General features: G+C 32.4%; 1 protein-coding gene and 1 long non-coding RNA gene across 2 annotated transcripts in view; one reads left to right on the top strand and one right to left on the bottom strand.

Annotated features, from left to right (window-relative positions):
• Positions 1–22,540, bottom strand: part of LOC127730583 (E3 ubiquitin-protein ligase UBR3-like) — a 110,338-nt gene that overhangs the window by 57,547 nt on the left and 30,251 nt on the right. The window contains exons 15-20 of the mRNA XM_052239035.1: positions 12,949–13,018; positions 11,699–11,795; positions 7,477–7,624; positions 4,878–4,976; positions 3,061–3,247; positions 1,856–2,321 (exon numbers count right to left, since the gene is read on the bottom strand). Of these exons, the coding sequence (XP_052094995.1) occupies positions 1,856–2,321; positions 3,061–3,247; positions 4,878–4,976; positions 7,477–7,624; positions 11,699–11,795; positions 12,949–13,018 (1,067 nt within the window). The remainder of the gene's footprint in view (positions 1–1,855; positions 2,322–3,060; positions 3,248–4,877; positions 4,977–7,476; positions 7,625–11,698; positions 11,796–12,948; positions 13,019–22,540) is intronic.
• On the top strand, positions 13,858–14,434 carry LOC127730598 (uncharacterized). Its single transcript, XR_007995191.1, has 2 exons — positions 13,858–13,961; positions 14,359–14,434. It is a non-coding gene; the product is annotated as an uncharacterized LOC127730598 (long non-coding RNA).

Raw genomic sequence — 22,540 nt, forward strand, 5'->3', positions numbered from 1 at the left:
ACTTACACACAAGTTATTGTCATGAAACTAGAAAAATGCTTGTTTTTTGCCCCTTTTTTGGCCCCTAATTCCTAACATTTTGAGGCAATTACCCCCAAAATCAATTACAGCCTTCCCTTTGTGATATGGAACCTTGTGGTACAATGTCAGAGAGATCCATACACTTACACACAAGTTATTGTCTGGAAGTTACAAAAATGCTTATTGTTGGCCCCTTTTTGGCCCCTAATTCCTTAACTGTTGGTACCATAACCCCCAAAATCAATCCCAACCTTTCTTTCATGGTATTGAACCTTATGGTAAAATTTCATGGAGATCCATTCACTTAAACTAAAGTTAGAGTGCGAAAACCAATGTGTCTTCGGACGACGCCAGACGACGCCGGACGACGACGACGACGACGACGACAACGACGACGACGACGACGACGACGCCAACGTCATACCAATATACGACCAAAAAATTTTCAATTTTTGCGGTCGTATAAAAACTGCAAAATTTTGATAAAACTACCAATTCAGTGGCAGCAACCCAACAATGGGTTGTTCGATTGGTCTGATAATTTCAGGGCCGATAGATCTCGACCAATTAAACAATTTTACCCCATGTCACATTTGCTCTAAAAGATTTAGTTTTTGAGATATAAGCCAAAAACTGCATTTGACCCTTATGTTCTATTCTTAGCCATGGCGGCCATTTTTGTCGATGGATACAAACTTCGGATACAATTTATAAACAAGATATCCTAAGGAACATTTAGTTAAAGTTTGAAGGTAATTGGCCCAGTAGTTTCAGAGGAGAAGATTTTTAAATGTTAGCAAACTTAATGAACAAATTGTGTAAAATTGTCTTTAAAGGGCAATAACTCCTTAAGGGGTCAATTGACAATTATAGTCATATTAACTTTTTTGTAGATCTTACTTTGCTGAACATTATTGCTGCTTACAGTTTATATATATCTATAATAATATTCAAAATACTAACAAAAAACTGCAAAATTTTGTTAAAACTACCAATTCGGTGGCAGCAACCCAACAATGGGTTGTTCGATTCGTCTGAAAATTTCACAGCTGATAGATTTTGACCAATTGAACAATATTATCTCGTCAGATTTGCTCTAAAAGCTTTAGTTTTTGAGATATAAGCCAAAAACTGCATTTGACCCCTATGTTCTATTTTTAGCCATGGCGGCCATGTTTGTCGATGGATCAAAACTTCGGATACAATTTATAAACTAGATACCCTAAGGAACATTTAGTTAAAGTTTGAAGGTATTTGGCACAGTAGTTTCAGAGGAGAAGATTTTTTAAATAGTTTTCGACGACAGACGACGACAGACGATGACAGACGCCAAGTGATGGCATAAGCTCACATGGGGCCCTTCGGGCCCCGGTGAGCTAAAAAGGAGCTTTTCTTTCATGCCAAATGCTCTGAAAGGTCTATAACAAGTACCAATGGCATCCAAATAAGAACAGTGCTTCAATCAATAAGTGATTAGGGTAAATCGGTGTGATATTCCATGTACAGGGATTTCAAGATGTATATATTAATGAAAAGGATCAGCAATGCTTCAAAGTGGCAAAATCATTGATCAAATTACAAAAATCATGAAGGACCATCATATAATCATGAAGGCATATCATTAGATCAGAGAAGAAGAAAATAAACAAGTTTCTTAATGATGGCAAAGTTATCTTAGATTTCATATCAACACCAAAATCAGTCATTTTGATATTTCTTTTATCTTTTTTGTTTTATCCAAAAAATATTCTCCCAGTTTTTATTTGGTGTTGTCCCAAATAAATAATTGAACATTTTATGAGATTAAATATATTCATGCCCTGACTTAGCATACCTTTCCTCATCTCTTTCTGAGTGTTTCATGTTGTCTTTCTTTGGACTCGTCACACTGTACAGTTCCTCAATGTTTCTGGCACAACTGGTACTTTGTTGAGATAATTTATCTAGAACTTGACCAATAAAATAAGGTCCATCCCCAATAGGAGCGTCACCGATAGATCGATTTGATCTTGACAAGGGAATATATTGTTCTTCTTTCCCAGATAATTTAGCATGAAGTTTAAACAGTAAAGATATTATGCTTTCATTAATTGGCACATTTGTATATTGAGCTTTATCAGTTTCTACACCTTTATTTTCAAACTTTGAAGAGACATGTTTGGCACTTGTAGGAGCAGGTAACTTATGAATTGGAACCAGTGGGAATGGGTCATTGTCAAACTCTATTTCTGTAGGAACAGGGACTGGATTGACTGCTGGAATCTGTCCTGAATGTGCTGCTGTAATAGGTCCTCCAGATACTGAATAACAATAATAAAGTTTAATCATCTCTATCTTAATATGTGCTGTTGAAGACTTAAATGACATACTACAGCTGACATAATATTTATGACATTCATACAGGTATAAAGTATTTAAGCTGCATGAAACATTTCTAGTTCAGTTTAAACCAGCGTGATTGAAGCAGGGCTAGTCACAATAGCCATGTGAGCAAGATTCTCCCACTAGGATTCATGATTTGCTTTAAAAAAATACAAATGTGAAGTTTATGTAATCTTACATTTATTTAAAAATTTATATAATTTGATTATATGATGTTGAGCTGTTCTAATCATTCTACTATGTAGCAAGAAAACAAGTATGGTGACCATTTTTTTCTCTTTCCCTTTTTTGTAAGTATATAAGATCTGTCTCTTAATGTTTAATTTCATAATTCCATCATTTAGTTTAAGTTACGTCACATAAAAGGGTGTTTTTTCCTGTATAATACTTTCACAGTATTGGAACTTGCACAACCTTTAGATCTTTAACAAGCTCAGTGACATATACTTATATGTTTGGAAAAAAAATACAAAAAACAACCTTTTCCCACAGTTTAAATAATTCTAGCATTCTTTGTATATACTTCCATACTACCTTAATAACATACTGAGGTACCGTACAGTGACCTATAGTTGTTAACTTCTATGTCATTAGGTCATATAAACATCCAGGTTAGTATTGTCAGTTTGTTAAATAATGGGCAGTTTGTTAACTTACTTGATAAAGAACTAGGAGCTAAGTGAAACATTTCTTCTAGACTAGATAGAAGTGAGAATTGCTTATCCTCCAGGGGAATTGGCACCAAAACTTCTCGGACAATCTCCTTAGCATTCTGTAGAATATTACTACCAGAAAACCATTCAATGTATTGTTTATCATGGACTAATCCGTTGAAACTTCTGATCTGTAATAAAGTAATGTTGTAAATAAATGTGGATAGTGTCCACATGTGGACACAGATGATGCCCCCGCTTGCATATCATATAGTTATAAAGGGACATAACTCAAGAATGGTAAAAGTGACGCTACCCAAATTTGAACCTGATCTGAGTTTTGTGGTAATAAGCATTGTGTGTAAATCTCATAACATTTGGTTGAGGCTAACTTAAGTAGAGAACAGAAACTAAAAATTCAGCAATTTTTCTATTTGTAAACACGCATAACTCTAGAACGGTTGTGTATAAGTTTTATAACATTTGGTTGAGACAAACTAAAGTTAGAGAGTGGAAACGAAAAATTCAGCAATTTTTGTGTTTATAAAGGGACATAACTCAAGAATGGTAAAAGTGTCGCCACCAAATTTCGTACTCAATCTGTATTATGTAGTAATAAGCATTGTGTATAAGTTTCATAACATTTGGTTGAGGCAAACTAAAGCTAGAAAACGGAAACAAAAAATTTGTACTTGATCTTAGTTTTGTGGTAATGAATATTGTGTATAGGGTTCATAATGTTTGGTTGGGGCAAACTTAAGTTACAGAATGGAAACTTAAATTTTGCAATCTTTCGATTTATAAAGGGGCATAACTCAATAATGGTTAAAATGACACTACCCAAATTCAACTTGATCTGTGTTTTATCAGTGGAAGTCAAAATTAAACACTGCATTGTATAAAGCATTGATTGTAGTTGATTCAACTATAATCATGGACAAAGGAAGATAACTCCAATTTAAAAATTACTTAATATTTAGAAGAAAATAAAAATTTTGCAATTTTTCCATTTATAAAGGGGCATAACTCTAGAACAGTTAAAGTGACGCCACCAAAATTCAAATTGATCTGTGTTTTGTGGTAATAAGCACTGTGTATAAGTTTCATAACATTTTGTGAAGGCAAACTAAAATTAGAGAAAGGAAACGAAAAATTCAGCAATTTTTCCATTTGTAAAGGGCATAACTCTAGAACGGTAAAAGTGACGCCACCAAAATTCAAACTTGATCTGTGTTTTGTGGTAATAAACATTGTGTATAAGTTTCATAACATTTGGTTGAGGCAAACTGAAGTTAGAGAACGGAAACCAATTTTGGGGCGTACGTACAGACGGACAAGGGTAAAACTTAATGCCCCCTTCCGCTACGGCGGGGGCATAAAAATACTCAAACAATTAAGATATATGCATTTCCTTTAATTCATATGAGTCTTAAATTATACATTTTACTTTAATAGATAGTCATTTTTTTAATCAAATATACAAACTTTAGATTTCAATAATTCATGAATATCAATTTTGGAAAAATTTCAAATGATTTTGATGCTGCAACAGAGTTTACAGACATAATCCAAATTATTGAAAGCGTGACTTTGTCATTTGTTAAAAACCAGATCAAATTTGTTGTTATTACATGCATGTATGGTTTTCATATTTTCCTGTTATGTAAATTTGATTTAGAGTCTTCAAATATTTTTATGGAGTGGACTTGTGTTCATTGTTGAAGGCCACATAATGGTAAATCCATAAGGTGGATGGCATGGTATAAAATATTGTCTGGCATACTTGTGGACATTAAAGCCTAGACAAAAACAAATATTTACCTTACGACTAGTATCTGGCGGTGGTAAAGACAACGATAAATCCATCAGATGGACGGCATGGTATAAAATACTGTCTGGCATACTTGTCGACATTAAAGCCTATACAAAAACAAACAAGTTTACTGAATATAAATATTTATTGTTCATATGCAGATAGTTTAACTGAAGAAGGAATTAACTTACTCAAATTTCAAAGAATAACTGACAAGCCTACTTATATTCACTAAAGTTAAACAAGTAATACAAGCCTGTCATATATATTTTAAATTTAACTGTAATTGTTTAAGTGAACCAACACCTGAAGTGGCGATCATGTGGTAGGGTAAAATAGAGTGGATACCTCTAGGTATTCACAGTTGTCTTTCAAATGTAAGAATATATCGACATTATAGACAACAACACTCATAAATTATTGCAAAGTAATAGTTTTAATGGAAGACATATTTAGCCAGCAAGAGTGGCGTCTTCAGGACAAGTATAGATATGAAATAAAATAGTGAAGTACAAATTTTGCGGTTATTGCGGTTAACCGGAAGTAATGTTACAATAATGGTTGTTATGACGACGTTATTGATAAAAATAGAAAGTGAAAGTATTCTTTAAAGACTTTCAATAATGGACTGATTGACAAATCCAAGTGTCATTTTGTAGAAACTATCAAAAGTATATAAAAAAAAAGTTTGTCCATTATTCAAAATATTTTTGCAATATAGAATGGGGAAAATATCCTTCATACAACAAGTTTAAACAAGTTGAGCTCACTAAAGATACCTCTGCTTTAATTTTTTTGATAATCAGAATCTGAAAGATAACTGTAAAAAGTCCATTTATAAGTAGAATACAGAATAAACTGCTTCGCTGAGCGCAGCTGGATACGCCCGCAGAGGTCCAACCCTGAACAGTTGGGGCAAAAATGGATACAATATTCAAGCTTGATACAGGTCTGAATTTGGATTGTAATTAAATATTTGACATATTACAGGTTTCTGAATAAATGTAGTCAAAGAACTTGAAATTGGTTATATGAATTGAATTTATATTCAATTAAAGATTTCTTGCTGATGTGCAATACACTGTGCTGTTGCGCAATACTTAGTAAATCTGTTGTCAGACTATAAACAAATAAAGTTCAATTAATTCTCAATGTCATATTAGAAATTTATGAAAATCAAAAGGGAGCTTACATCAATAGATATAAACAATTCACCAAAGTTTCATGAGAATTGCTGACAGCATTTTTGAGTTATTGTCCGAAAACTGGAAAATCCCCCCTTTTTTAATGAATAAAACCCCATAACTCAGAAATGTAAAATGTAAAATTTATAAAATTCTAAAGGGAGCTTACTTAAATAGATATAAACAATTCACCATAGTTTCATAAGAACTGCTGTAAGCATTTTTGAGTTTTTGTCAGAAAACTGGAAAATCCCCCTTTTTTATGAATAAAACCCTGTAACTCGGAAACGTAAAATCTAATGTTTATAAAAATTCAAAGGGAGCTCATGTCAATAGATATAAACAAATCCACAATTTCCTGAAAGTTGTTGAAAGCATTCTTGAGTTATTGTCCGAAAACTGGAAAATCCCCCTTTTTTTAATGAATAAAACCTCATAAGTCAGAAACTTAAAATTTTAAATTTATAAAAAACGAAAGGGAGCTCACGTCAATAGATATAAACAATTCACCAAAGTTTTATGCAAATTGGTTAAAGCGTTTTTGAGTTATTGTCCGACATGTTGACGACGGACGGACAGACGGACGGACGGACAGACGGACAGACGGACAGAGGTATACCATAATACGTCCCGTAAACGGGCGTATAAAAATGAAAATAAATATTTTCAAAATTTTGCTCTGGATACCGTCTTTTGATCATAAATAAGGGTCTGTACAAATTTCCTAAAATTCCATAAAGGTTTGACAAAGTTATTGATGTGTAACAAATATTCAACCACTGACTGAACCTAAATTTTGATGATACTGAGTGACGGAATCTAAGATTTCTATGTCTTGCTTAAGCAACATCGCAAGCTCGACAAAAAAGTATCAGATCATGAAAGTAGTTACCATCAGCATATAAGATATCAATCTAAAAATTAAAGATGCTGTTGAAACTATTCAGTTTATCTTCTGCTGATCAGTAAGTTTGACTGAATTCATAAGTTTTACTATGTACTGTGGATTTATTATTATTTATGGGATACCAATTTTTGTGGATTTCATGGGAAAAGTTGAACCACCAATTTTAAAGTTCAACAAAATACAAATTTTCTATAGGCTTATGCACAAACTTAAGCAAAACCACAAAATCAAGTATCCATGAAAATACATAATTTCCTCAATCTATGAAAATTGGTACCCACGAAAATAAATGAATCTACAATATTCTTATCTCCCCATGACATTCACTAGTCATTAAGGAAATAGTTTCAGAGGAAAATATCTCTTTTATTTACGCATACTCCTTTTATCCATTGATAACTGATTTGCTAGGAATAGATGACTTAAACAATAAAACATCTTGTGTAAATCAGTTTCCTTCTATGAATATCAAAATCAAAATAGTTGCCATGCAGATGTTATCTTAGAAAATCTTACCTTATGCATAACAGTAAACAAGAATGAATGCATAGTTTTGCAGTGCAATATCTTATATAGATCTTTGTATTCAGGATTTATTTCCCTTGGACATCTGAATGGTGGCCATGGTGATGCTTTCCCTTTGAATTTGCCTGTCTGTTTTACACTGTAAAAAAATGAAAATTTACCATAACTATGACTGGAAAACTGACCCAATAGGTAAGGGTCCTGTTCATGTCCACTTATAACCCCAAGTTACAATACATTTGATATAAAGAAATAATGATATTTAGTCAATTTTGAAGATCAAATTAAAGTTTTATTATCTCACAATTTTTACTTAAGCGTTATAAATTCCAAAAGCTTTGAACCATCTCAAAGGTCTCCTGACAGCATATTCCAATCACGTTAGAATTTGATAAAAGCAACATAAAAACATAATATGCATGTAATATTTGTCACTGGATGACCAATCCATTATCTTGATCAAAAACATTTGATAAAAGCAACAAAAAATCAAGAGACATTTTCCAATCTATCAAGAACCATAACTCCAGAATGGCAAAAGTGAAAATTATCAATATCAAACTTGACCTCAATTTGTCATCAGTTACAACATACAGTTAACTCTCGTTGTCTCGAACTCGGTTGACTCAAAATTTCGGATGAGTCGAAGTTTTCTCGTGGTCCAGAACTTTGTTCCATATAAATATATGCATTTCGACTCCTGATGAGTCGAAATTTCGGTTGACTCGAACTAAATTTACGGTCCTAAGGTTAACAAAACTATTCAAAATTCATATTTATCTCGAACTAAAACACATATGTCAAAACATGACCTCGGGATTTAAATGGACTGAAGAGTTAAACTGACAATACACATGTAATTAAATTTCCGGCTACTGACCACTGTATTGATTTATGACATGCTTTTTCCATGAGTGTTTACCTAATATTATCTTTGATCACCATGATAAATAATTAGTGATACATTGTTACAGTTTATGAAAAATTATTTAAAATGTTTTAAAAACAATTAATCATAATCATATATAATGAGCTTGGCTGTGTATAAAGTGGGGATTAAGACTTCCGTTGGTGATCAACCCAAAAACTACTCAATCAGCGTCTTTATTTATTTTTTTTTTGTATTTTCTCTTGCAGAAAAATATTTTAATGAAAGAAAATTTAAACAAATCTAAATTTTTTTAAATCTCTTGTATACGAGAATGAATAATTTTGTCAACTTTAAAATAACGCTAAGATCGAATGGAAATGACTCTCTTAACTAAAAGCCACAGGGACAAATTGTCAAACTTCTGGTTTTCGTTTGAGTCGAACTACGGGTATCTCGAAATATTTCTCTGGTCCGGCTGACTTCGAGATAACGAGAGTCGACTGTATTAATATTTGAAAAGCATTGGATGAACATTTTATAAGTTATTGCATGGAAACGACATAAAGTGCCAATCTGGAAGGGTCAAAGTGAAAATCAACAATATCCAACCAGACTTCCATTTGTCATAAGTAACAATTCAGATTTAAACAAGAGGCTGTCAGAGTGACAGCAAACCGGATTTTCCTGCAGAGGTCGAACCCTGAACAGTTGAGCAAGTATGGACACAAAATTTAAGCTTAAAACAGCTCTGAATTTGGATTGTGATTGAATATTTGACACAGTATAGGTTTGTGACACAAAATGAATTCAATTTTTGAATTGTTGATGAAATCAAATAAAAGTTTAATTTAGGACCCTGTGGACCTCAATGGGGTATTATATAATTAATAATGAAAATAATTACAGGTTTAGATTCAGCTTTTCAAAGAACCCTATATATATTCAATTTATGTTGAAATCAAACACAGTATAATTTTAGACCCCGATTTGGACCAACTTGAAAACTGGGCCCAAAATCAGAAATCTAAATATATGTTTATTAATAGACAAACTAAGCTTAGTTTTTAAAGGAGTTTGCTTCATCAAAAAAAAATATACATATAGCATTCAGAAAATAAGTTTATACTGAACAACAAACAAATTCTTCAAACAATTCACAAAAGAAAAGATGAAAAAAAATCCAAAATGTCATTTATCATTAATACAATATCTATTAAAAATCTATAAAACTTATCTGTAATTATCTTCAAAATGTCTTATAATGAACAGTAAATTTCAAACTTCATTTATACTGTCCTACAGATCTTATCATCAACACTTTACCAGATGTTTTGTTATCTATTAACAGGTGAAAATTATTTAAAAACACTTAGTGTAATCAAACTTTATATATATAATTCATAGTTCCCAATATTTTTTCTTTCATTTGTCACAAACTAATATAGATCTGCAACTTATCTATCAATGTCAACAATTTTATCTACACAATGTAATGTAATGAAATCCATTAATAAAAATAGATTATTATCTAATGAAAATGATATTTGCAAATCATAATTTCTGTTCAAAGGGAAATAACTCAATCATATAATAAGTATGAATTTGGAGTTCTAAAACATTGAAAACTCAACAACGAGAGAGAAAAATCTGTGTCAACCATTAGACATTATATTCACCATGCACTATGGTGCACATTTTATCAGAGAATGCAAGTTTGGACCTAAGCAAATTAAGAAAGTGTATAGCTAGAATCATTGAACTAATAACAGTTTCAACCTCTGTCACAGGTACCATCACCCTAAAATTACAAGTAAATATAAGTATCAAAACAAAAGTGTTTTAAAAAATATGATTTACATTCCTTTTATATATATTTGGAATTTAAAAATGAATAAAATGCTCCACTGGGGCGCAGCTTGATACGACCGCAGAGGTCGAACCCTGAACAGTTGGGGCAAGTATGGACACAACATTCAAGCTTGATACAGCACTGAATTTGGATTGTAATTAAATATTTGACACAGCATAGGTTTCTGACACAGAATGAATGTGGTCTAAGAACTTAAAAAATTTTAATTTACCTATTCAAACCATATCATTATTATTTGCTTTTATATATAAATCAGAAATAACCAATTAAAAATGGAAAATTTTAAAGAAAAAAAAGGGAAAAAAATCCCCCCCCCCCCAAAAAAAATTTAGGGAACCCCCTTATGATTCATCACCCCCAAAGTCAATCCCAGCCTTCCCTTTGTGGTATGGTACCTTGCAGTACAATTTCAGAGAGATCCATACACTTGAACACAAGTTATTGTCTGGAAACTGGAAAAATGCTTGTTTTTTTGCCCCTTTTTGGCCCCCAATTCCTAAACGTTTAGGGCAATTACCCCCAAACTCAAACCCAGCTTTCTCTTTGTGATATGGAACCTTGTAGTACAATTTCATAAAGATCAATACACTTACACACAAGTTATTGTCCTGAAACTAGAAAATGCTTGTTTTTTTGCCCCTTTATGGCCCCTAATTCCTATAATTTTGAGGCAATTACCCCCAAAATCAATCCCAGCCTTCCCTTTGTGGTATGGTACCTTGCAGTACAATTTCAGAGAGATCCATACACTTGAACACAAGTTATTGTCTGGAAACTAGGAAAATGCTTATTTTTGGCCCCCAATTCCTAAACGTTTTGGGCAATTACCCCCAAAATCAATTCCAGCTTGCCCTTAGTGATATGGAACCTTGTAGTACATTTTCATAAAGATTCATACACTTACACACAAGTTATTGTCATGAAACTAGAAAAATGCTTGTTGTTTGCCCCTTTTTGGCCCTAATTCCTAAAATTTGGAGGCAATAGCCCCCAAAATCAATCCCAGCATTCCCTTTGTGATATGGAACCTTGTGGTACAATGTCAGAGAGATCCATACACTAACACACAAGTTATGTCTGGAAGTTACAAAAATGCTTATTTTTGGCCCCTTTTTGGCCCCTAGTTCCTGAACTGTTGGTACCATAATCCCCACCTTCCTTTTGTGGTATTAAACCTTATGGTAAAATTTCATAGAGATCCATTCACTTAAACTAAAGTTAGAGTGTGAAAACTAATGTGTCTTCGGACGACGACGACGTCATACCAATATACGACTGCAAAATTTGCGGTCGTATAAAAACTATTCACTTGGCAGCAAAATGTAAGGCATAGAAAGGCTCTACTGCATTTGATGAAAGAAAATAGAAAATCTTCAGTTCTATGATTTAAAAAAAAAGATAATTTGAGATAGTTTTTTTTTTCTTTGTTTCATGATGTAATTTTGATGTCAAATAAACAAAGAATATCTTACTAATCTGTATATCTGTCCATAGATGACTGTAAGTCTTTCTTGTATAAAGCTCTTATTGCCACATGGACTGGGTCAAAATCTTTCTCCCAAATTTCTCCTGACAAATACAATATACATGTAAAAGCATTTACATATTACTGTGAAAGTGCTTTTATTCGTGCTATTTCGTGGGGTACCAATTTTCATGGTTATCGTGGATGGCTTTATCCACGAATCTAAATGTCCAATGAAATATAACAACTGTGTCCAAATCAAGACATGGAAAGATCCCCATGTAATCTTCAATAAACCTAAACTGTACGACTTTCAACATTTTATTGTTCATGAAAAATTAGTTTTGATCGATGAAAGCCAGACTTCTGGTGATGATATGTGATGAAGTGTTGATTTGATCTCCTCATATTTCTCATACCAAAAAAAAAGTTTATATTGGGCTTATTTTTTCATTTCATAAGAATTAAATCTACAATTCAAAGAACATTTGTAGCCTTTTTTATGTAACCGTTTTTTTTAAGTAACAGGGTTATGTCCCAATTAACACATTTGATGATAGTTAATCTGTTGATCATTCGATCTCGGGTTAATTGGTGTCATCACTTCTGACTACACCTGTGCAACAATTAAAATGTTAACAAAACACATAATTAACAGTGCCTGGTGATGGTTCAAAGCCTGACTGGTTTCGGTCCTTCACAGACTTTTTTCAGAGGCAGAATGATGGATTATAGTTGCACCCTATTTATATAGATCCGGTAAAAGTTATATCCTGTATCTGGTGAATAAGAGTTATTCTGTATCCGGCAGATATCTTTACAGGAATGAATTCTCCTTTCGGTTAAAATACAGTGGAATTTTCCTTTGTTACCGTAAACTATATTCAACTGATTTACATGTTATGGTTAACATTTAACCTAATGGTATAACCTCAATTTGGGCTTCTATGTTATGGTATAGGGGTGTCTATTGAAATAAAAGTACATGGTAGTCATTTGGCAAATGACAAGCTAAAACATTTAAGACTGCATGACTACCATGTAACGCTATCATTAGACTTGATATATCAGCAAATCATAAGTCAAAGATCAAGACTGCATGACTACCATGTAATGTCAAACCATATTTAGACTTGATATTTTGGCAAATCATAAATGTTTACTTTGCAATTTCCTTAAATCGACACAATGTGTAAGCATAAATGAATCAGCCTATCAAACTCCAGCCCTATTTTGTTGTACAGAAAAATTTCTAACCTTTAGGTTTATATGTCCCTTGCTGTAATCCACCACTCGCCTCCAGATTAGGAGCTTTATAATCTGCCACCTGCAATTTTATATTTTAATATTTTCTTCATACAAATCACATGATAGTAAGAGTTCAAACTGATATAATCACTTTTAAAAGCAAACTTTTGCAATTGGAGAATTGTGAAGAAGTATAAAAATCACATTAGATTTCTATCTAATTACTAATACCAAAAATAAAGTGATCTCAAGCTCATAACATGAAATAATAATAAAATGCTCTACTGGGCGCAGCTTGATATGACCGCAGAGGTCGAACCCTGAACAGTTGGGGCAAGTATGGACACAACATTCAAGCTTGATACAGCTCTGAATTTGGATTGTGAATAAATAGTTGACACATCATAGGTTTCTGACACAGAATGAATGTGGTCTAAGAACTTAATTTTTTTTAATTTACCTATTATGGTCCAATATCCAAAATCTAAATACATGGTTAGATTCAGCATATCAAAGAATCCAAAGAATTCTATTTTTGATGAAATCAAACAAAGTTTAATTTTGGACCCTTTTGACCTCAATGTGGACCAATTTGATAACGGGGCCCAAAAATCAAAATACATGGTTAGATTCAGCATATCAAAGAACCCCATGTATTCAATTTTTGTTGAAATCAAACAAAGTTTAATTTTGGACCCCAACTTGGACCAACTTGAAAACTGGGCCCATAATCAAAAATCTAAACACATGTTTAGATTCAGCATATCAAAGAACCCCAAGAATTCAATTTTTGTTAAAATCAAACTAAGATTAATTTTGGACCCTTTGGACCTTAATGTAGACCAATTTAAAAAACGCGACCCAAAATTATAAATCTAAATACACGGTTAGATTTGGGATATCAAAGAACCTCAATAATTCAATTTTGAATGAAATCAAACAAAGATTAATTTTGGACCCTTTTGACCTCAATATGAACCAATTTGATAGTGGGGCCCACAAATTAAAAATCTAAATACATGGTTAGATTCAGCATATCAAAGAACCCCATATATTCAATTTTTGTTGAAATCAAACAAAGTTTAATTTTGGACCCCAACTTGGACAAACTTGAAAACTGGTCCCATAATCAAAAATCTAAACACATGTTTAGATTCAGCATATCAAAGTACCCCAAGAATTCATTTTTTGTTAAAATCAAACTAAGTTTAATTTTGGACCCTTTGGACCTTAATGTAGACCAATTTAAAAAACGGGACCCAAAATTAAAAATCTAAAAACACGGTTAGATTTGGCATATCAAAGAACCCCAATAATTCAATTTTTGATGAAATCAAACAAAGTTGGATTTTGGACCCTTTTGACCTCAATATGAACCAATTTGATAGCGGGCCCACAAATAAAACATCTAAATACAAGGTAAGATTCAGCATATCAAAGAACCCCATATATTCAATTTTTGTTGAAATCAAACAAAGTTTAATTTTGGAACCCCCTTTTTGGACCAACTTGAAAACTTGGCCAAAAATCTAAAATCTAAATACATGTTTAGATTCAGCATATCAAAGAACCCCATATATTCAATTTTTGTTGAAATCAAACAAAGTTTAATTTTGTTGGACCCCAACTTGGACCAACTTGAAAACTGGGCTCATAATCAAAAATCTAAACACATGTTTAGATTCAGCATATCAAAGAACCCCAAAAATTCAAGTTTTGTTAAAATCAAACTAAGTTTAATTTTGGACCCTTTGGACCTTAATGTAGACCAATTCAAAAAACGGGACCCAAAATTAAAAATCTAAATACACGGTTAGATTTGGCATATCAAAGAACCCCAATAATTAAATTTTTGATGAAATCAAACAAAGTTTAATTTTGGACCCTTTTGACCTCAATATGAACCAATTTGATAGCGGGCCCACAAATAAAAAATCTAAATACATGGTAAGATTCAGCATATCAAAGAACCCCATATATTCAATTTTTGTTGAAATCAAACAAAGTTTAATTTTGGACCCCAGTTTGGACCAACTTGAAAACTGGGCCAAAAATCTAAAATCTAAATACATGTTTAGATTCAGAATATCAAAGAACCCCATATATTCAATTTTTGTTGAAATCAAACAAAGTTTAATTTTGGACCCCAACTTGGACCAACTTGAAAACTGGGCCCATAATCAAAAATCTAAACACATGTTTAGATTCAGCATATCAAAGAACCCCAAGAATTCAATTTTTGTTAAAATCAAACTAAGTTTAATTTTGGACCCTTTGGACCTTAATGTAGACCAATTTAAAAAACGGGACCCAAAATTAAAAATCTAAATACACGGTTAGATTTGGCATATCAAAGAACCCCAATAATTCAATTTTTGATGAAATCAAACAAAGTTTAATTTTGGACCCTTTTGACCTCAATATGAACCAATTTGATAGCGGGGTCCACAAATAAAAAATCTAAATACATGGTTAGATTCAGCATATCAAAGAACCCCATATATATTCAATTTTTGTTGAAATCAAACAAAGTTTAATTTTGGACCCCACTTTGGACCAACTTGAAAACTGGGCCAAAAATCAAAAATCTAAATACATGTTTAGATTCAGCATATCAAAGAACCCCATATATTCAATTTTTGTTAAAATCAAACAAATTTTAATTTTGGACCCTTTGGACCTTAATGTAGACCAATTTGAAAACTGGATCCAAAATTAAAAATCTAAATACATCGTTAGATTCGGCATAACAAATAAATAAATGTGGTCAAAGATTTTACAAATCTAATGCGCCATACTGTGCAATTAAAGATTACTTCTTGAAATTTTTCAATATTTGAAATTTGAAAAAAAAAATATATTTGAAGAATAATTCTTTTTAATTTCTGAAATCTGAAATGAGAAAAATTTGACCCCCCACAATTTTTTTTACCCCCCCCCCCCAATTTTTTCCCCCAAACCATAATTACCCATTTAAATTTACCATAGTGCTAACTTAATCTATTTTATAATAGAATTTAAAATATAGTGTCAAATCTTTCATATGGATTTTTTTGTAAAAAAAAAAGATGCAACATTTGCAGATATTTTTACTGGTCTTCCTTTATAAATATGCATTTCTTTAAACATAATTTAAAAGCAGTGTAAGGGAAGTAACCAAAACGTTGTATTTGGATTACCTCCCTTACACTGTTTTAAATTATCTTAATTGTTCATTAACCATTACTTTATACATAATTTAAAAGCAGTGTAAGGGAGATAATTTCAATGATGTATTTGATTTATCTCCCTTACACTGCTTTAAATTATGTTTTGTACTAAAGTATTTGTCCATTAACCAGGACAACCTTGTTTTCCCCCTTTTTTGCCCCTAATTCTTAAATGGTTTGAGCCATAACCCCTCAAAGCAAATCCTAACCATCCCTTTGTCGTATGGAAACTTGTAGTATAATTTCAGAGAGATCCATACACCGTTCCACAGTTATTGTCTGGAAACTAGAAAATGCTTATTTTTGGCCCCTTTTTGGCCCCTAATTCCTTAACTGTTGGTACCATAACCCCCAAAATCAATCCCCACCTTCCTTTTGTTGTATTGAACCTTATGGTAAAATTTCATAGAGATCCATTCACTTAAACTAAAGTTAGAGTGCGAAAACTAATGCGTCTTCGGACGACGACGACGACGACGATGACGACGCCAACGTCATACCAATATACGACCACAAAAATTTTTTTGCGGTCGTATAAAAATCTAAATACATGTTTAGATTCAGCATATCAAAGAACCCCATATATTCAATTTTTGTTTAAATCAAACTAACTTTAATTTTGGACCCTTTGGACCTTAATGTAGACCAATTTGAAAACTGGACCCAAAATTAAAAATCTAAATACATCGTTAGATTCGGCATAACAAATAAATAAATGTGGTCAAATATTTTACAAATCTAATGTGCCATACTGTGCAATTAAAGATTACTTCATGAAATTTTCAATATTTGAAATTTGAAAAAAAAATAATATTTGAGAATAAATCTTTTTAATTTCTGAAATCTGAAATGAGAAAAAATTGACCTCCCACAAAAATTCCAATGGAATTTGCAACCATAATTACCCATTTAAATTTACCATAGTGCTAACTTAATATGTTTTATAATAGAATTTAAAAATGGTGTCAAATCTTTCATACGGATTTTTTGTAAAAAAAAAAAAGATGCAACATTTGTAGATATTTTTACTGGTCTTCCTTTATAAATATGCATTTCTTTAAACATAATTTGAAAGCAGTGTAAGGGAAGTAATCAAAATGTTGTATTTGGATTACCTCCCTTACACTGTTTTAAATTGTCTTAATTGTTCATTAGCCATTACTTTATACATAATTTAAAAGCAGTGTAAGGGAGGTAATTCAAATGATGTATTTGATTTATCTCCCTTACACTGCTTTAAATTATGTTTTGTACTAAACTATTTGTCCATTAACCAGGACAACCTTATTTTTCCCTCTTTTTTGCCCCTAATTCCTAAACGGTTTGAGCCATAACCCCCAAAAGCAAATCCTAACCATCCCTTTGTGGTATGGAAACTTGTGGTATAATTTCAGAGAGATCTATACACCGTTCCACAAGTTATTGTCTTGAAACTAGAAAATGCTTATTTTTGGCCCCTTTTTAGCCCTGAATTCCTAAACTGTTGGTACCATAACCCCCAAAATCAATCCCAACCTTCCTTTTGTGGTATTCAACCTTATGGTAAAATTTCATAGAGATCCATTCACTTAAACTAAAGTTAGAGTGCGAAAACTAATGCGTCTTCGGACGACGACGACGACGACGACGCCAACGTCATACCAATATACGACCACAAAAATTTTTTTGCGGTCGTATAAAAATCTAAATACATGTTTAGATTCAGCATATCAAAGAACCCCATATATTCAATTTTTGTTTAAATCAAACTAACTTTAATTTTGGACCCTTTGGACCTTAATGTAGACCAATTTGAAAACTGGACCCAAAATTAAAAATCTAAATACATCGTTAGATTCGGCATAACAAATAAATAAATGTGGTCAAATATTTTACAAATCTAATGTGCCATACTGTGCAATTAAAGATTACTTCATGAAATTTTCAATATTTGAAATTTGAAAAAAAAATAATATTTGAGAATAAATCTTTTTAATTTCTGAAATCTGAAATGAGAAAAAATTGACCTCCCACAAAAATTCCAATGGAATTTGCAACCATAATTACCCATTTAAATTTACCATAGTGCTAACTTAATATGTTTTATAATAGAATTTAAAAATGGTGTCAAATCTTTCATACGGATTTTTTGTAAAAAAAAAAAAGATGCAACATTTGTAGATATTTTTACTGGTCTTCCTTTATAAATATGCATTTCTTTAAACATAATTTGAAAGCAGTGTAAGGGAAGTAATCAAAATGTTGTATTTGGATTACCTCCCTTACACTGTTTTAAATTGTCTTAATTGTTCATTAGCCATTACTTTATACATAATTTAAAAGCAGTGTAAGGGAGGTAATTCAAATGATGTATTTGATTTATCTCCCTTACACTGCTTTAAATTATGTTTTGTACTAAACTATTTGTCCATTAACCAGGACAACCTTATTTTTCCCTCTTTTTTGCCCCTAATTCCTAAACGGTTTGAGCCATAACCCCCAAAAGCAAATCCTAACCATCCCTTTGTGGTATGGAAACTTGTGGTATAATTTCAGAGAGATCTATACACCGTTCCACAAGTTATTGTCTTGAAACTAGAAAATGCTTATTTTTGGCCCCTTTTTAGCCCTGAATTCCTAAACTGTTGGTACCATAACCCCCAAAATCAATCCCAACCTTCCTTTTGTGGTATTCAACCTTATGGTAAAATTTCATAGAGATCCATTCACTTAAACTAAAGTTAGAGTGCGAAAACCAATGTGTCTTCGGACGACGACGACGACGCTGACATCATACCAATATACGACCACAAAAAATTTTTTATAGGGTAGGGTGGGGTGGGGTGCCACATTTCTTCTTGATGCCATCAGTACCATGGTAAAGAGCAATCATTTTTAATTGATTTTTTTCATGATAAACCTTTGTTCAATATTTAGTTACTACACATATGTGGCCCAAATTTTGAAATAAAAGGGTATGTTGGCTTTTATCCACATATTTCATTTAATTGAAATAAAACACTAAGAAAATAAATTAATTTAAATTTTGCTCAAAACATATGCCAATATATAAAGTGATTTTTTTTTCAACATGAACACTCTAATTAGGTCTTTCCACTTTTCAATGGAAAGACCTATTGTATTTGTTCTGATTATTATTATTTTCTTCCGCCTAATTTTGTTCTCGCGTAAAATATTTGTTTCGCAAGATGTCGCTTAGATATTTCTTATATAGTATCATACAGTTTATGCGCTTTTTATTTTCACCCATTCTAAGCCGAACAATTTTCTTTGCAGGAGTTATCTCCCCGAACACTGTTTTCCTTGTGACTGCATCTCCTCAGTAACCGTAAAAGAAAGCGACAAATTTATTTTATAAAATTGCTCGTTTTATCCTTTGCATGATTTGTCCTATTTTGACCGAAGCTATATGAATATTCCATATGAGAGTTATTTCCCCTTATGCATTTGATATAAGTGATATGCATTTCTATCTTGTAAACCATAAGTGATAGAGACCTAGTATCTTTTTATTTGAGGTCCTTGATCCAAAAATAAGAAAATTAGGTCAAGGTCAGAGGTCAAGGTCATATTTTAAATTTTGATTTTGGCTTATTTTCAATTCTTTTCAAAAACCGTATAAGATATCGACAACATATTTTTACTAAATTGTAAGTTGCGACATGTCGTAACACATAAATTTTGGTTAAAAGGGTACGCTAACATTAAATTGGAGTTTTCTCCCCTCTTTTATTAAAAGTTAAGCATATAGTGATATAACTCATTAAACATATATAATTAAGACCTATAGTCTTTTGATTTGAAGCCCTTGGTTTATGACTTTGAAATTGAGCTCAAGGTCATAGGTAAAATTGACGTTCTAGATTTTGACCTTTGCTTTTACCTCATATGTATACATGATAAAGCCATGGGACGTTTTGCATTACGTGGCAAGCCACTTGACTATGGAAAAGCCAACCGGAAGTGACCTGGTGTAAACCGGAAGTAGCTATTTTTTGTACTTATTTAATGTAAAAGTATATTGAACCATATATTTTTGGAATCAGTATCAAGTAAACTATCAAATAAAACCGGAAGTGACATTTTTCAAACCGGAAGTAACAATTTATCTCCCTTATTTAGAAAAAAATGTATAGAAACCATATATTTTTGGAATCAGTGTCAATAAGCTATCATTTGACGCTGGATATGATGTATTTAACTGAGTTTTAATATTTCAATATCAAAATTGATCTTTATGGGTGGAAAGACCTTCAATTGTTCTCTGAACAATTGGTTTTTAATTTTTTTTTTTTTTTCTTCTTCCGCCACTTTTATTTCTTGCGTATTAATTTTGTTTCGCAAGATGTCGCTTAGATGTTTGGTATATGATATGGAACAGTTTATGCGCCTTTGAAATTTACCCTGCGTAACCAAATACTTTTCTTTGTAGGAGTTATCTCCTCGAACACTGTTTTTCTTGTGACTGCATCTCCTCCGTAACAGTATAAGAAAGCGACAAATTTATTTTATAAAATTGCTCGTTATATCCTTTGCATGATTTGTTCAATTTTGACCGAAGCCATACGAACACTCCATATGAGAGTTATTTCCCCTTATGCATTTGATATAAGTGATATGCATTTCTATCTTGTAAACCATAAGTGATAGAGACCTAGTATCTTTTTATTTGAGGTCCTTGGTCCAAAGAAAAGAAAATAAGGTCAAGGTCAGAGGTCAAGGTCATATTTTAAATTTTGATTTTGGCTTATTTTCAATTCTTTTCAAAAACCGTATAAGATATTGACAACAAGTTTTTTTACTAAATTGTAAGTTGCGACATGTCGTAACACACCACAGAGGTCGAACCCTGAACAGTTTGGGCAAATTTGGACACAATACTCAAGCTTGATACTGTCTGAATTTGGATTGTAATCAAATTTTTGACATAATATAGGTTTCTGACACAAAATAAACGTGGTCAAAGATCTTACAAATCTATTGTGCAAAACTGTGCAATTGAAGATTTCTTCTTGAAACTTTTCAAAAATTAGAAATTTGAAAAATTTTGAAAAAAAATTATGAATCCCTTTAAAAAATTGGAAAAAAAATCCCCCCCCCCCCCCCCTCATTTTTGAAATCCCCTTCAAGGCCCCTTGGAGCAATAACCCCAAAACTCAATCCCAGCCTTTCCTTTGTAGTATGGAACATTGTAGTACAATTTCAGAGAGATCAATACACTATAACACAAGTTATTGTCTGGAAACTAGAAAAATGCTTGTTTTTGGCCCTTTTTTGACTCCTAATTCCCACATGTTTGGGGCAATTAACCCCAAACTCAATCACAGCCTTCCCTTTGTTATATGGAACCTTGCGGTACAATGTCAGAGAGATCCATACACTTACACACAAGTTATTGTCCGGAAACTAGAAAAATGCTTGTTTTTGGCCCCTTTTTGGCCCTTAATTCCTAAACTGTTGGCCCCATAACCCCTTAAATGAATCCCAACCTTCCACTTGTGGTATTAAACATTGTGGTACAATTTCAGAGCAATCAAAATACTTATACACAAGTTATTATCCTGAAACTAGAAAAATGCTTGTTTTGGGCCCCTTTTGGGCCCCTAATTCCTAGACAGTTGGGACCATCATCCCCATAATCAATCCCAACCTTCCTTTTGTGGTATTGAACTTCTTAAAAAATTTCATAGAGATCCATTTACTTAAACTAAAGTTACTGTCCGGAAACCAATGTGTCTTCGGACGACGAAGAAGACGACGACGACGACATCATACCAATATACGATCCAAAAAAAATTTTTGCGGTCGTATAAAAATGAAAGAACCTTAGTGAGCATTTCACATACCCCACGTCCCCACATTGTCATTGGAGAAATAAAATAAGTGTAAGAAAAAAAATTGTATCAGAAAAAAAAATTGAATCATAATTTCCTGTCAATATGCACATCTACATAGTATGTCCTTATTATCTACACATTTTCATGAAATTCTGTTGTGTGGTTTGAGAGGAGTTGCGATGACAAAAGGTTGCATTAGTATATTGGGCAAATAAGTTCAAAGGGTGTAACTCCTGGAAAAAAAATTGAATCGTAATTTCCTGTCGATATGCACATCTACTTGGTATGTCCTTATTATCTGAAAAGGTTTCATGAAATTCTGTTGTGTGGTTTGAGAGGAGTTGCGATGACAAAAGGTTGCAGTAGTATATTGGGCAAATAAGTTCAAAGGGGCGTAACTCCTGGAAAAAAATTGAATCATAATTTCCTGTCGATATGCACAGCTACGTAGTTTGTCCTTATTATCTGAAAAGGTTTCATGAAATTCTGTTGTGTGGTTTGAGAGGAGTTGCGATGACAAAAGGTTGCAGTAGTATATTGGGCAAATAAGTTCAA

This window comes from Mytilus californianus, unplaced genomic scaffold (genome assembly GCF_021869535.1).
Source record: "Mytilus californianus isolate M0D057914Y unplaced genomic scaffold, xbMytCali1.0.p SCAF_2, whole genome shotgun sequence".
Classification (NCBI taxonomy): domain Eukaryota; kingdom Metazoa; phylum Mollusca; class Bivalvia; order Mytilida; family Mytilidae; genus Mytilus; species Mytilus californianus.